The following is a 15,458-nucleotide window of genomic DNA, read 5'->3' as shown; positions in this document are numbered from 1 at the left end:
CGTGCTGTTAGTCTGATTAATACTTTGATTAAATTACAATCTAATCATTCAAAATAAGTAGCTACCTTTGACTTAATTTACATATTTCTTGTACACACAGTGAAATATAGAAAAAGTCACTGCAGGGTCAAAAAGTGTAAAACAGCATTTTATTACTCGTTTGATTATTTTAAAAACGTTTCACTGAAACTGAACGAAGCGTTTTAAAGACCCATTCATATCATGCAAATATGCGGTCAGATGTAAATAGAGTGTAAATCCACCTGGAAATGAGCTTTATTCTGACACGTCTGGTCTTCACTTCCTGTTGCGTACCAACATGCGCCACATGCTTGTGCGCATGCGCACTTGAAGGGACGCCTCCATTTTTGCCCCGGCCGCCCTCGGTTTACAGCTAATCGCTAGCCCGCTTTCAGCCCCTCTTCCCCGGTTCAAGCCTCCTCTGTGGGCCGCAGAGCTCCGAGAGCCTCCCGCTCACCGCCTCCCGCCTCCAGGCCGGAACCACAAGCCGCTCCGGGGCCCTCATGGACGGGGAGGAGGACGACTTCATGTCCGGGAGCCGCTCCGGTATTCCCCCGCTTTGTTTTAGCTAGCTCACCGCGGGTTACCTGCTCATGAGCAGCCGGCGGGTTTAACCCGTTAACCCGTCTGACCCGGGAGAAATCTGACCGAGTCTGACCCTGATAGAACTAATGTAACTAGTGTTGACTAATGTTTAGCTGCCTGGGAGGCGCTGTGCGTGTGTGCGTGCGTGTGTGTGTGTGTGTTAGCATCATGCTAACTTTACCATGTTTGTAAACTTTGCTCAAAGTTTCTGGAAGTGCTCCGGATACAGGAGGTGTGTGTGAGGGAATTCCCTGTTCCACACCCTCTTTCTGGGATGCGTTAGGGTCAAAGGTCATGTTCAGTAGTGACCTGTCAGCCTTGGCAATCGAACACGGTCCTACATCCACTTGTGGATGCCTTTGAACCCCCTGTCAGAGTGTGTGAGTGTGTGTGTGTGTGTGTGTTCTTTTAAAAACTGAAAATCTGATTGAAAATGAAGCAAACGTTTATTCCCGGGTAGTTTTGGAGCTGCAGTCGTCTGGATCTGAGACTTTTCAGGAAGTGTCTCTTCAGCGACTCAGCTGCGGCGTCTTCTGTCTCGTAGATGACGACGGCGGCGGAACGCCGGTCCAGGACGAACACCGGGGGTCCGACGGCGAGGACGGGGCGAGCGAGGGCCGTCTGTCTGAGGTCAGAGAGCATCTCTTTGTGTGTGTGTGTGTGTGTGTGTGTGTGTGTGTGTGTGTGTGTGTGTGTGTCTGACTGAGGCTTCTCCCTCTCAGGATGACGGCAGTAACGACGAGGACGCCGCGGAGCGCCCGACCCGAGGGGCCGACAGCGACTCGGAGGCCGACGCCCCCGAGGGCCGTCGCCACGACAACGACGACCGGAGCGACTCGGACGCCGAAGCCCCCCGGCCTCGTCGTCACGACGACGGCGACCGGAGCGACTCGGGCTCGGACGGCCCGCGGCCCGCCGACAGCGACGACGACTCTCCGGTGAAGCGCCGGGTCAGCGCCTCCAAGGACGAGGAGGAGGAGGAGGAGGAGGCGCCCAGGAAACGGGAGGCGGCGCCCGCCTCCGACGTGGAGGACGAGCACGAGGAGGAACAGGAGCGGCGGGCGGCGGCGGCCGCGGACAGTGACTCCGACAACCGGGACGCCAAACCGGCGGCGTCCGACAGAGACAGTGACTCTGAGACGGAGAGCGCCCCCCGGAGGAAGGAGGCGCAGATGGACTCTGAGGACGAGGAGAAACAGGACGGACATGGAGAGGGAGAGGGAGGGGGAGGGGGAGGGGGAGGGGGGAAGTGGAGGGCTGTGATGGAGTCGGACAGCGAGGATGAGGAGGAAGAGCGAGGGAAGAAGGCCGCCGCCGCGGGGAGCGATGGAGAGCAGCAGGAGAAGACGAGAGATGACAGCGACGAAGACAAGCCAGGTACGCGCCAACTGCCCCGCGCCAACTACACCCCACTAACTGCCCCGGGCCAACTACACCCAACTAACTGCCCCATGCTAACAGCTCAACGCTAACTGCCCCAGGCACACAGTGGGCGGGGCTCTACAGCAGGTTCCATCTGAATGGTTAAATGTCAGTACACTGAAACATGGTTTATTACATCTAGCTGTGTGTGTGTGTGTGTGTGTGTGTGTGTGTGTGTGTGTGTGTGTGTGTGTGTGTGTGTGTAGTGAAGAGGAAGACGGCCGTCCTGTCAGACAGTGAGGAAGACGAGGAGAAACCAGGTAAATGAATTCAGCAGGTTTTTTCGCTGCTGCTCCTCAGCAGACCTCTCAGTCCGTCCCGTCTGTCTCCGTCTCAGCGCCGAAGCGGACTCGCGCCGTGTCCGACGACGAGGACTCGGACAGCGACGGCGCCTCCGGCGGTCCGGACAAAGCTCTGGCGGCCAAACTGCGGGAGCTGGGCTCCGACAGCGGCAGCGAGGAGGAGGAGCGGGCGGCGGCGGCGAAGGACGAGAAGGCGCTGTTCGGCAGCGACAGCGAGTCCGGGGACGAGGAGGAGTGAGTCCGCCGCCAAACCTGTCGTCACGGCAACCGTACGCATCATCTGACAACTGTGTGTGTGTGTGTGTGTGTTTGTACAGGAAAATTATCGCAGACATCTTTGGAGAGTCTGGAGATGAGGAGGAGGAGGAGTTCACGGTAAGCTGTTGCTTAGTGTTTTCTGATTGTATCGGAGTTCCCTGGTTGCCATGGAAACGGATGCTGAGTGTTTTGACTGTGTCCGATTCCTGTGGTCGCCATGGAAACCGACGCTGCGGTTTCCCCTGCAGGGTTTCAACCAGGAGGACCTGGAGGGGGACAAACAGGCGAAGGAGCAGCAGCAGCAGCCGGAGGACGACTCGGACTCCGACGAGGGCGTGGACCGCGGCGGCCAGGAGTGCGTTTCCGTGGCGACCCCCGCCCGTCTCCGCTCCGCCTGCCCCCCGCTGACGGTGGTTGTTTTCTCTGGGTTCCCATCAGCACCAGCTACATGTCGGACTTCGACCTGATGCTCGCCCGGAGGAAGGCCATGAACAGCCGCAAGAGGAGGCACCGCGACGGCGGCACCTTCATCAGCGACGCCGACGACGTGGTCAGCGCCATGATCACCAAGATGACCGAGGCCGCCGAGGTGCGCCGCCGCCGCCCACTGCCACAGCAGAGCCCCCCGGTGCAGCCTCTGACGTGTGTGTGTGTGTGTGTGTGTGTGTGACAGGAGGACCGAACGCTGAACAGCCAGAAGAAACCGGCGCTGAAGAAGCTGACGCTGCTGCCGCAGGTCGTCATGCACCTCAAGAAGTAAGAACCCGGTTCCTTCTGGCGGGGGGTCAGGAGGAGGTGCTGTGAAGGTGACACCCCCACTCCCCCCCCTCCCCCTCCCCCCCAGGCAGGACCTGAAGGAGACGTTCATCGACAGCGGCGTCATGTCGGCCATCAAGGAGTGGATCAGCCCGCTGCCCGACAAATCCCTGCCTGCTCTGAGGATCAGAGAGGAGCTGCTCCGGATCCTGCAGGAGGTGGGGGTGGGGATGGGGATGGGGGGGGGGGTGGAGGCGGTGGGGGGGTTCGGGCGCCAGCTGACAGCTCCTCCTCCTCCCGCAGCTCCCCAGCGTCAGTCAGGAGACGCTGAAGCACAGCGGCATCGGCAGAGCCGTCATGTTCCTCTACAAACACCCCAAAGAGTCCCGAACCAACAAGGACCTGGCCCTGAAGCTCATCAGTGAGGAACACACACACACACACACTGTTCAGGATGTTTGTGTGGCTTTCAGGTGTTGGTGTCGTTGTAGTAGTTGAGGTGTGTGTGACGTGTGTGTGTGTGTTTTCAGACGAGTGGTCGAGGCCGATCTTCGGCTTGACGTCAAACTACAAAGGAATGACGAGAGAGGAGCGCCAGCAGAGAGACCTGGACCAGCAGATGCCTCAGAGACGACGCCTCAGGTAGGAGGGGGGGCAGCGGGGGGGTCATGGTTCGGGAACAGAACCCAGTAGGAACATTCTGTTCCACGATTTAAGAAAGACAAGGTTGAATCTGGAGAACGTGGTGAGTTCAGGGCCTGTAGGATTTTCCTCTTCAGAGTCTCTTCCTCCTAACCTCCACCTCCTCCTCCTCTCACCCCTCCTCTTCCTCCTCCTGCCACCACTGCTCTTCCTCCTCCTCGTCCTCCTCAGTCAGCCTCAGAAGGTGGAGAGGACGGAGGAGCCTGACGTCTTCTGTCCACCCAGCAGGTTGTCCTCAGGCTGCATGTCGGTCTGTTTGAACTAACGTGTGGAGTGCTGGGCTCACCTGGGTGCACCTGAACGCACCACAGCAGTCTGTCTCAGTGTGTCCTCGGTGAGGACGTCCCTCGGTTCGTCCTCCTGGATGTCCTGCAGGGATTTAACCTGCTGTGATGTCATAACGGCATGACGCTCCTCAGCCAATCACACGCCTGTACTTCTGAAGCTAACTGTGTGTGTGTGTGTGTGTGTGTGTGTGTGTGTGTGTGCAGCTCGGGGGGTCAGACGCCTCGCAGGGACCTGGAGAAGCAGCTGACCGGAGAGGAGAAGTGAGTCTACCTGTGATCAGCTGACCACACCTGAAAGCTCTGAGCTCTGAAGATAACCTGAACCTCCTCTTCCTCCTGCACCCCCAACCCCCGTCACCCCTCCCCCACCCACCACACACACACACACACACACACACACACACACACACACACACACACACACACACACACACACACACACACACACACACACACACACACACAGAGCTCTGAGACCCGGGGATCCTGGTTTCTGTGCCCGGGCCCGGGTCCCGATGCCCTCCAACAAGGACTACGTGGTCCGGCCCAAGTGGAACGTGGAGGGAGACTCCAGCAGGGTGAGTGAGGAACCAGGAGGGTCCAGAACCTTCTGGAACCAGAACCCGACCGTCCCAATGTTCTCAAGACTGTCAGGAACAGCACACTGCTCGAAGGTTACACCTGAGCTGGAACCTTCCAGAACCCTGAGAAGGTCTGGAGAGCCAGACGGCAGGGGGTGTGTGTGCGTGTGTGTGAGTGTGTGTGTGTGTGAGAGAGAGACTCTGAGCTGCGCTGTGATTGGTCCTCAGCCTGGAGGTAAAAAGTCTCTGAGCCTCCTGGAGAAACACAAGCGCCGCTTTGCGGAGCAGAGGAAACTGTGTCGGCCTCAAGGCGCCGTCAAGATCAGCATCGAGGGCAACAGGATGCCGCTGTAGCCGCCGCCGCCAGCAGGGGGCAGTAAGTGGCCTGCACGGCCTGCAGCACGGCGAGCGCCCCCCCGTGGCGCGGTGTGGGGCTGCAGTGGTGTGTGAGCGCCCCCCTGTGGCGCTGTGAGAAACTAACAGTCCACAGAGCTGATCTGTCTGCTGTTTGCTGTGGCACGTTCAAGGTGTGCGGGAGATTTGGGCGTCTGATCAAACGGCCGTTTCCCCCCCTCCCCTGCAGGGTCCGGTCAAGAAGGGTCTGTCCCGCGTGGACAAGCAGATGCGTCGCTTTGCGGACATCCGCCGCCTGACGAAGACGGGCCACGCCGTGAAGATCAGCGTGGAGGGGAACCGGATGCCGCTCTGAGGAGCCCCGCCCACTTTTTAGGATTTTGTTTGTTTCTTTCTGGCTCCGACACTTCTCAGGTCCAGGTGCTGCCACCAGGGGGCGTCTGGGACGGTGTGGGCGGGGCTTGTGTTCATATGGGAATCATGTGGTTGTAAAATGTTGCGAATGGAAGCTCCCGTTAGCGCCTCGGCTGTTAGCTTGTTAGCTTCCATCAGGGCTCCTTGTGTTTCTTTTTGATTTGGCTAGCTCTCGTTAGCTCGCGGCTACGTTAGCCGCCGGCCTCAGGTGGTCTGAATGGTTTTGTTTGTTTTGGTTTTTGTCCCTCCGGAGCTCCTGTCGCGCCTGAGCAGCGCGGAGCCCACCGACGTTTTCTTAATAAATGCTAAAAGTCCACTCCGCCTCCGCTCCTCTTTCAAAAACACAGAATTCCCACAGTCAGTGAACTGCACGCTTTTATTAGAAAAACAGGAAGTGACGCATGCGCTCAGTAGCCAATAGAAAGCAGGATGACGGTGACGTTGTCGGCGCAGCCTCGTCTCACCGCCTCGCCGGCCAGCTGCTGGCAGGCGGAATCGAACCGCTGCTCCTCCTCGTCCTGCGTCTGCTCCTCCTGAGGGGACGGAGAATCGGAATGAGAGGAGAGCTCTCATTGGACGGAGGAAGCGAGTGTGTGTGTGTGTGTGTGTGTGTGTGTGTGTCTCACCTGGAGGATGTCCAGGACGAAGCGGACGGCTTCATCAGCGGAGAAGACTTTGAAGAGTCCGTCACAGGCCAGGAGGATGAACCTGCAGAGCACCGCACTGTCACACTGCACACACACACTCTCTCTCTCTCTCTGGGCTGTGTTCACACCGAGTTGAGTCGAGCCAGGACCCTACTGGGAAGTGTGAATTAGTAAATCAGCCTCCTCATAAATAACTGAATGGTGTTCTCACCGTCAAACCAGACAGAAGCAAGTCGGTGCCGGAAGGAAACGCGATACGTGTCCCAAAATAAGTGATTTCAAAACAAAATCTGTCGTGTTTTTGCCTTAATATTCTATTTTTCTACTTCTTCTGCTAGAATACAGAACAAACAACGTGATGTAGTCATTATACGCTTTAGAAGAATGAACGGTTTTGTACCTCGTCCCTGCAGGAAAGTCAACAGCTCCAAAATGGCATAAAACAGCTCTCTGAGCGGCTCTGTGTTGCCAGATTGGGCAGGTTTCCACCAAATCAATCTGCTTTTTTGAACACGTCTGACGGGTTGATGAAATGATGTGTTTATGAAGTTTTTTTTTAATTACACAAATACGGTTTTAACGTGCATTTTCAGCCGAGATGTTGGTTTGGCTGCTTTCTATTGAGTTAAACAGGTTTATGGTGCGAGAGCGACATATCTGGCAACCTCCTCCAGCGGACTGCAGAGGCACCGCAGACGGTGCTGCGGTGATTCCGTTCTGCAGACGGAACGCAGCCAGAAGAACGGTGGTTCTGTTGTACATGATTTTTCTGCAGGCCGTACAAATCGCCAACTTTCAGAAGGAAGACCGGCTCTCCTCTCCGCCGTGCTCGACGTGCGCGCTCAGAATAACAGTCGGTGTCGTGCGCTACGGAAGCCTCACACGGACAAAAGTGCGGCAAACGAGGAAAGCTGGCTGGACCCGGGGAGCGACCGTGTTCTCACTGCATCTACAGCCGGGCCGACCTCGGACCTCCTCCTCCAGGCGGCCCCGGCTCCACCCACAAGTAGGTCGCTCCAGCGTGAAAAACCTGTCACACTGTGGCTCCCGGCTCCACCACGTCAGTTAGGTCGAGCCAAATGCTTTGGTGTGAACACAGCCTCTCTCTCTCACCTGTCAATGGCCGACAGCTGACACCTCCTCAGGTCGGGCGTGGCGATGACGCCGCAGCGTTTATACTGACCGTCCCCAATGGAACGGGACACCTCCAGGACGCCCAGGACACGCCCATCTCTGCAGGACACGCCCACAAGTCATGTGAGCATGTGTGTGTGTGTGTGTGTGTGTGTGTGTGTGTGTGTGTGTCCGGACCTCACGGTTCCTCCGGCTCTCTGGATCCTCATCCTCTCCTCGTAGATGGTCGGGTTGTGTTCTTTACTGAGAGACAGAGTCACACACTTCCTCTGACCGTCACACTGCTCCATCCGACACAGCACGGCCTACACACACACACACACAGTGTGACCCACAGTAACAGACACACACGGTGTGTGTCGTGCGCTCACCCTGCTGTCTCCCAGGTTGGCCACGTACGCCACGTCGTCCACCAGCAGCACGCAGGTGGCGGTCGACCCGTCCTTCCAGGCCGGCTTCCTGTTCGTGGACGGCGAGCGTCAGAGCGGCTCCGCGCCAAAGCCCCTCCCCCGCCCTCCTCCCAGTGCATCATGGGAACTTACTGACTGGAGGCTTTCCTCAGGAAGTCTTCGTCCGTCTGTCTGAAGGTGTCCACCAGACACTTCCTGATCAGCTTCTCCATGTTCTCAGGGTCTCCTGCAACATCCAGGCTAACAGCTAGCTGCCAAGCTAACATCCAGACCATAGAGCATCTTCCTCCCAAACTCACGGCTCGTCGCAGGACTAAACCGTGACCAGTGGCGCGTTCGTCAGCTGGTTGGGACTCACCGTTGGGGAACTTCTTGGCCAGAACGTGGTGCAGATGTTCGGCGGCGAATCGCGAAGCTCGAGAGCCGCCGTGACCGTCGAACACGGCGAAGTACGACACGCGAGACCTGCGACACACAGGAGCGGCGTTCCTCAGGGATCACACCCGGGACCACCAGAGTCCTCTGGGTTTATCTGATGTGTGTGTGTGTGTGTGTGTGTGTGTGTGTGTGTGTGTTAGTCGTACACATGTGGAGGCAGGGAGGTCACACTGAGGTCAGGCAGCAGGACGTGAGCATCCTGCATCTCGTCGCGCTCGCCACGCCTTGCCGCCACGTAGCCTCTGAACACGGGGAGACCTACACACACACACACACACACACACACAGTGAGAGCCCCACTCCCTGCTGTCACGCTGCGCCTGATTGGAGGACAGAAGCCAGGCAGACATTGTGGGGAAACAGGTGAAAACCTTCTTTACAAACTTTCTGGATCTTCCCGCGCTCCTGCTGCTCCTCGTGCCCCTCCTCCTCCTCCTCCTCCTCCCCCCGGCTCCGCTTGGTCCTCCTCTCTTCCTCTGCTGCTGCTGGAGGCGTTTTGACAGCAGCTGAAAGAAGAAGACCATCACTTCATTCTCTATTTGACTCCTGAGTTTTGGAGACTTTACTTTCCCTCAGTCAGACTGATGGGTTTTACTCAGTAAAGCGTCTTTAATGTGGCTTCCTGGTTTCGGAGGTTCCATTTGTGAAGCTCTTTTGGGCGATTTAAGGATAAACTGACTGTTCCATCATCCTCACGCAGCGATGCAAATGACCCAAAAGCGCCAAACTAATGATGTCCCCACCGGGAGTTCTGACCCGGTTCCCCCCGACCCAGTCCGTGGAGTCCTGGCCCGGACCCCCCTCCCTCTGGCCCGGTTCCCCCTCCCTCTCACCGGAGCTCTGGCCCGGTTCCGGCAGGTCCCCGAACAGATCCATCCCGCTCTGCAGTCAGCCCCCGAGCCTCCGAGCCTCCGGAGCTCCGTCCCGGGCTGAGAGCTTCACACGAACCGGGAACGAGTCGAGCTGCCGGAGGTCATTAAGACGAACCGAAACGGTCAGAAAAACACGGAAAAAGCGACAATTTCCTTCACTCTGAGAGCCAGAATGACGACGTTCACCGGCAAAGAAGCGCAGTGAGGCTAAGCTACAGCTAGCATCACAACTCTTCCTCTGCGGTTTCTTCTTCCTCTTCTGTTTAAATGGCAGCTGATGGCGTCACTGCCTCCACAGGCCAGCTCCTGTTATTACACTTCCACGTTAAATCACACTTCATTTCACGGCTGTTACACCTGAACAATCTGATAATAATACTTTTATTTCACATATAAACAGTGTTAACTCTGTCATTATATTCTAATCCTCTATTGCAAGTGTATAGTTTAGTTTATCTGTTATTACACCTCAGAGTTAAATAACATGATTACATATGAAGATAAGCAGCAATAACAACACTTAAAAAGAATAAAGTGACGCACATTAGTTAGAAATGCCTTCAAAAGTTTTTTTTTTTTGTTTTTTTTTACACTCTGTATTTAATCTTCTTTGTAAGCAGGACCACACCACACGTCACAGCAAAGCAAAACCATCCCGTAAGAGAGAAAAAGAAAGGGAAAAAAAAACATGCAGAAGAAAGGTGTCAAAAAGGAAAGAAGGAAACAAAACAGATACTCAGGGCTGGGACCTTCGCCCTGAGTACCTTAAGTCTCTGGATGTGCAGGACTGTCTTAGTTGACACGTCTCTCGGGGACGGTGCCTCTGGATTGACAGACTGGGGTGGTGGTCCCCCTGTTTAAAAAAGGGGCACCGGAGGGTGTGCTCCAACTATAGGGGGATCACACTCCGGTTCGGGAACCACAGGATTTCATCTTTGCTTTTTGCTTTTTGCTTGTTGTCCTGTTGGCTTCATCGAACCTGGACCTACAGCATGCACTGGGGTGTTTTGCAGCCGAGTGTGAAGCGACAGGGATGAGGATCAGCACCTCCTAATCCAAGGCCATGGTCCCCGACCAGAGAAAGGTGGCTTGCCCTCTCTAGGTTGGTGGAGAGACTCTGGCCCAAGTAGAGGAGTTTAAGTATCTTGGGGTCTTGTTCACGAGTCGGGACGGATGGAGGTGAGATTGACAGGCGGATCGGTGCAGCGGCTGCAGTGATGCGGTCGTTGTATCGGTCGGTTGTGGTGAAGAAGGAGCTGAGCCGAAAGGCGAAGCTCTCGATTTACCGGTCAATCTACATGCCCACCCTCCCCAAATTAAATACAAACAGTCTGGATGACAACAGACATGTTGGGTTAGGGTCAGGGTCAGGGTCAGGGCACTGGATGGATGTTCTGGAGGAGAGCTTCACAACGGTCAGAATGATGTTTCATCTGCCAATCAAAGCAGGCGACGAAACTGGAGGAAATGGACATGAATGAGCATCTGTTTGCACCTGCTTGAATTATTTCTCTGCTGGTGTTTTTGTTTTGTTTAGTTTCCATCCATCCATCCATTTTCTACCGCTTATCCAGGGCCGGGTCGCGGGGGCAGCAGTCTCAGCAGGGATGCCCAGACTTCCCTGTCCCCAGACTCTTCCTCCAGCTCCTCCGGGAGGATCCCAAGGCGTTTCCAGGCCAGCAGAGAGACATAGTCTCTCCAGCGTGTCCTAGGACTTCCCCGGGGTCTCCTCCCGGTGGGACATGCGGAACATCTCCCCAGGGAGGCGTCCAGGAAGCATCCTAAACAGATGCCCGAGCCCCCTCAGCTGGCTCCTCTCGATGTGGAGGAGTAGCGGCTCTACTCCGAGCTCCTCCCTGGTGACTGAGCTCCTCCCCCTATCTCTAAGGGAGCGCCCAGCCACCCTACGGAGGAAGCTCAGCTACCGCTTGTATCCGGGATCTTGTCTTTTCAGTCATGACCCAAAGCTCATGACCATACACTCTAAAAAGAAATGTCTAGACTCAACAAAAAAAAAATCAACGCAGCAGTTTGCATTAGTCTTTTTAAGTTATGGCAACCTCATTAGAAATTACATTGAACCAACAAACTATATTGCTTGGGTGAATTCATTTTTTGCCATCAGTCAAAGATCATTTTAAGTACTGCTTACTTAATAAATGCAAGATTTTTATGTTGATTGCTCAAATAAATTGGCTGCCCACTTTTAAGTTGTTAAAATGTCCAGTTTCTGTTGAACCTTAATGTTGTGAGTGTTTGGGAATACAATACTGTCATAACCAATGTGGACTGATCCTGTACAGGCAGACACAGGCCTTTAATAACCCCACAGGCAAATGGGAACTGTTCTGTAGAACTCTATAAGTTTTAGAGTAGCAGGACCAGATTAAATGCTCAGTACTTCTCATTCCAGGTTTGACACGAAAAGTAACTGAACAACAAGAACACAACCAAACACAACTACCAATAACACTATTAACATCAGATCATTGAAATAAATCATGAAATCAGTGTTTAAATCTTGAATATCTCATCCCAAACTCCCATGATTCATTGCGACACTACCATCGTCATTGCTAAATTCTTCAAAGAGCCTGTTTCCTTTATGCTGTGACCAACACTAACCATGCCGATGTGGTGTCCTGACCCTACTAAAAATGAGTTTTAGTCACCCATGAAATGTTGCTTGTATCGAGGTTTTTCATCCTGCTAACCCACTTCCAACTTGTCCAGGCATGCTGTGTGGCGAGAGGGAACTTCAAATTGTGAAGTCAATGTTGACAAAATCAAATTATCCAGCCAAGTTTGTTAAGTTATAACAACTTGAATTTTGTTTTAAACCCATCAACAATGAATTTTGAGTTCAAATTGCAAGCAAAATTAAGTTGATGTAATTAGGAACATTTTCATTTATTCATAACTTGAAAAGAATAAGTTTGAAACTTAGAAAGTTTATCAAAATCAACTTATTACAATTTTTTTATTTGTGTAACCCTTCAGATGGTAGTGCTATTGATAAGCGATCTGAATATCGATATATAGGGCTATCTAAATCTAGGTTCAATGAGGAGGCTGGTTGTGTAGGCTATCATAAAGGAATATGATGCATAGACTCCACTCCAAATGAAGCACAGGACAACAAATTGAAGTTTTAAACTGAAATATATATTCTTCTTTCTTTCTTTTGGTTCTTTTATCAGTTGAATCACATAAAAAAGAATACAAAGGTATTACAAATTCCCCCAAAAACACTGAGATCTCAGGAACAACAGAAATAAATGTATCCTTGAGTGCACTTATAAGAGTTTTTCTAGACCGGTCATCACTTAATTGTCAAGCGTCCATTGCAAAACCTGATAGGACCGTTGCAGCGCTGATGAGAGGAGACTCGGACGATAGAACCAGGCAGCAGATGAAGAGCAGAATCCAGCCTCAGGAACAGCCAACCGGGATCCAGCACAGAGAGGCCGGGTGCCAGGAAACAGGGTTCAGAAGGGCCCTAAAAAAAAACAGTCTGCACCCAATGTGCAGAAATTTAACCTCTATTTTATAACTAACCATCTCACTTTTACCCTAATAGTCAATTTCACTGTAATCTCACATGAATTAAATCTTAATTCAAATGAATACATATGAGTTGTGATGAAATGTACTGAACTGTATAAAACAACAACAATAGAATATCCATGTCCAAAATACACACATTTGGATATGAATTCACAATTTACACAATGAATCAGGCAGCAAAATACCTTTTGGGCAACATCCACTGGTTGTAGACAGCCAGACTGTTTTTCTTATTCACCTCTTATCCACTGAAATGGTGAAACATGCATATTCAGCCTCATGGCATGAGGTTAGTTTAACAAATACAGAGCATGTTCACAAAACAACTCACCAAGAGAGATCTTCTCAATCACTGGGTTCTCCCACGGTTCAAACTCTGACACCTGAAGTATTTCTTTTCTTTCTGACTCAAAATCAGTTAAAAACGTTGTGTTTTCGTTCAGCTCCGTTCAAGTTCTTACAAGCTCTCTGCAGCCCATCCAAGATGGAGGACCCACGAAGAAGAACAAATTATGATGCACTGCCCCACAGTGGTGGACAAGAGAAATGCACATATCCAATACACAGAGAACATACATTTCAGGAACATCATCCAAGATTAACTATAAACAAAAAATACAACTCCAACTATTGCATGGGAGAGAAATTAACAGGGTTACATCCTCCCCCTCTAAACCGCATGTGTCCCTGCATGCTTATCACACTGAGTAGGGCATATGATTTGGAAAAAAGTCTTGGAGTCTCTCAAAGAATTGGTTAAGAGCAAGTACTACAGGTTTCCCTAACTCATCATAAGTGAACTTAGGTGGAGGATGCCTTTCTCTGCGTGAACGTCGGGGCTCACCATGTTCTTCACTGCGATCAACCTCTGGATGACTTGCAGGGATCTCAGAATAACTGCTCTGAGCATTCTCCATACTGTGAACTGGTGATGTGTCTGTGACTTCCTTGCTTTGCAATGATTCACCTTCAGGAATATCTATGATGACATGGTCACCGTGAGTTGGAGACTGATGCACAACTGTGTCACATGGCTCTGTAGGTAGGACTGAGGGAATCATTTGAGGTTCTGGCAATACAAACTCAGGAGCCCGAGGGTTCAGTTGGGACTGTGAGCCACTGACTGGGACATTTTCAAACTCTTGCACATAGGGTCCCCATGTGATGAACCATGGAGGCTCATTTACATAGTAGTCATCATACTCTTCCTCTCCATCTGAGTATTCACATTCTTCCTCCTGTGTTAGGTTTTGCCGGCTTCTCAAATGCATTCGGGTTTGTCTGCTTTGCTGTGGCGTTGGCTCAGGAGTTGTCTGAACTGGCAAAAATCCACATGGTAGTAGTAAGTCCCTGTGAAGTGTGCGCTGTGGACCATTCCCACTTTCTGGTTTAACCACATACACAGGACCATCATTTATCCGCTTCACAACCACATGGATCGACCTTTCCCATTTATCGGCTAACTTGTGCTTGCCTCGGATGTTGACATTCCTCACTAAGACACGATCTCCTTCCACCAAATCCGCAGACTTCACTTTGGCATCAAATCTGTGCTTGTTTCTTTCTCCAGATTTCCTTGAGTTTTCTGCAGCCAACTCATAGCTTTCCTTGAGTCGCTGACGCAGTCTTTGGACATATTCAGAGTGAGTGGTATGGGTCTCAGTTGGAGGTTTTAGACCAAGTATGAGATCAACTGGGAGAGTCGGCTGCCTGCCGAACATCAGCTCGTAGGGTGAGTAGCCTGTTGCATCATTTCGGGTGCAGTTGTATGCGTGTACAACTGGCCTCACGAAATCCCGCCAATGATGTTTGTCTTTCTCTTCAAGGGTACCGAGCATGCTGATAAGGGTCCTATTAAAACGCTCCACAGGGTTCCCCTGCGGGTGGTACGGAGACGTGCGTACTTTTTCAGCCCCTATCAGTGAACACAGCTCCTTGATCGTGTGAGACTCAAAGTCGCGTCCCTGATCACTATGGAGGCGACTGGGGAATCCATAGTAGACCAGGAAGTTTTCCCATAAAGCTTTAGCAACTGTTCTGGCCTTCTGATCTTTTGTTGGAACAGCTACTGCAAACCGAGTGAAGTGGTCAGTGATGACCAAGATGTTTCGGGTGTCACGGTTGTCAGGCTCCAGGGACAGGTAGTCCATACAAACAAGCTGTAATGGGTAAGTCGTCTTAATATTAACCATGGGCGCTGCTCTTTGAGGTTGAGCTTTTCTTCTGAAACAGCGTTCGCAGGTTTGACATTTCTTATCGACTGACTCCTTCATTTTTGGCCAATAACATCTGGCACGAGCCAGATTGAACACACGCTCTGGCCCTAAATGACCAACTTCATCATGGAAGCCTGTCAGGGCTCTTTCTCTGAATTCCTCAGGCAGGACAAGCTGGTGGATTTGTTTTCCTCTGTCGAAGGATTTCCTGTAGAGGACGTTATCAATGAGCTCCAGCTTATCCCACTCTCGAAGCAACAGCCTCACTTCAGGTGACTCTGCTTTTACATCCTTGAAATGGGGCTTTTGTCCATTTTCGACCAGAGCAATGACTCTCCTGATGGATGGGTCGTTCCATTGTGCTTCATGCCAGTTTTCTTTTGTCATACCAGGTAAGGTGTCTTGTCCACTCTGAACGAATAGGTCCGGTAAGGAAGAAGGATCAACAGCGAGAGATTCAGCAAGGACAGGTAAGTGCGTAGTTACTGAATG

At 52.3% G+C, this 15,458-nt stretch overlaps 2 protein-coding genes across 5 annotated transcripts; one reads left to right on the top strand and one right to left on the bottom strand.

The window, feature by feature from the left end:
• Nucleotides 1-361: 361 nt before the first annotated feature.
• On the top strand, nucleotides 362-5,998 carry LOC115400103 (protein IWS1 homolog). Of its 2 annotated transcripts, XM_030107758.1 has the most exons (16): nucleotides 362-567; nucleotides 1,151-1,236; nucleotides 1,329-1,983; nucleotides 2,235-2,288; nucleotides 2,366-2,564; nucleotides 2,648-2,705; nucleotides 2,837-2,943; nucleotides 3,027-3,177; nucleotides 3,262-3,344; nucleotides 3,433-3,562; nucleotides 3,648-3,765; nucleotides 3,875-3,986; nucleotides 4,218-4,274; nucleotides 4,538-4,594; nucleotides 4,800-4,911; nucleotides 5,498-5,998. In XM_030107758.1, exons 1-16 carry the CDS (start codon nucleotides 525-527, stop codon nucleotides 5,621-5,623), a joined length of 2,148 nt encoding a protein of 715 aa, XP_029963618.1. In that variant the 5' UTR covers nucleotides 362-524; the 3' UTR covers nucleotides 5,624-5,998. The 2 variants fall into 2 exon arrangements, with proteins under 2 accessions (XP_029963618.1, XP_029963619.1); XM_030107759.1 differs by lacking the exon at nucleotides 4,218-4,274.
• Nucleotides 5,999-6,039: 41 nt separating this feature from the next.
• LOC115400119 (integrin-linked kinase-associated serine/threonine phosphatase 2C-like) lies at nucleotides 6,040-9,414 on the bottom strand. 3 transcript variants are annotated; one of them, XM_030107782.1, is made up of 10 exons: nucleotides 9,145-9,414; nucleotides 8,683-8,817; nucleotides 8,458-8,569; nucleotides 8,232-8,338; nucleotides 8,006-8,099; nucleotides 7,835-7,922; nucleotides 7,641-7,768; nucleotides 7,443-7,562; nucleotides 6,309-6,390; nucleotides 6,040-6,215 (listed from the first exon to the last, which is right to left on the bottom strand). In XM_030107782.1, the coding sequence occupies exons 1-10, from the start codon at nucleotides 9,185-9,187 to the stop codon at nucleotides 6,090-6,092; spliced, it is 1,035 nt and encodes a 344-aa protein (XP_029963642.1). In that variant the 5' UTR covers nucleotides 9,188-9,414; the 3' UTR covers nucleotides 6,040-6,089. The 3 variants fall into 3 exon arrangements, with proteins under 3 accessions (XP_029963642.1, XP_029963643.1, XP_029963645.1); XM_030107783.1 differs by having other exon boundaries at nucleotides 8,692-8,817; XM_030107785.1 differs by having other exon boundaries at nucleotides 8,696-8,817; nucleotides 9,145-9,274.
• Nucleotides 9,415-15,458: the final 6,044 nt, after the last annotated feature.

This window comes from Salarias fasciatus, chromosome 14, assembly GCF_902148845.1.
Source record: "Salarias fasciatus chromosome 14, fSalaFa1.1, whole genome shotgun sequence".
Lineage (NCBI taxonomy): Eukaryota > Metazoa > Chordata > Actinopteri > Blenniiformes > Blenniidae > Salarias > Salarias fasciatus.
The sequence above is the reverse complement of the archived record's forward strand: the minus strand, read 5'-3'. Positions and strand labels throughout refer to the sequence as shown.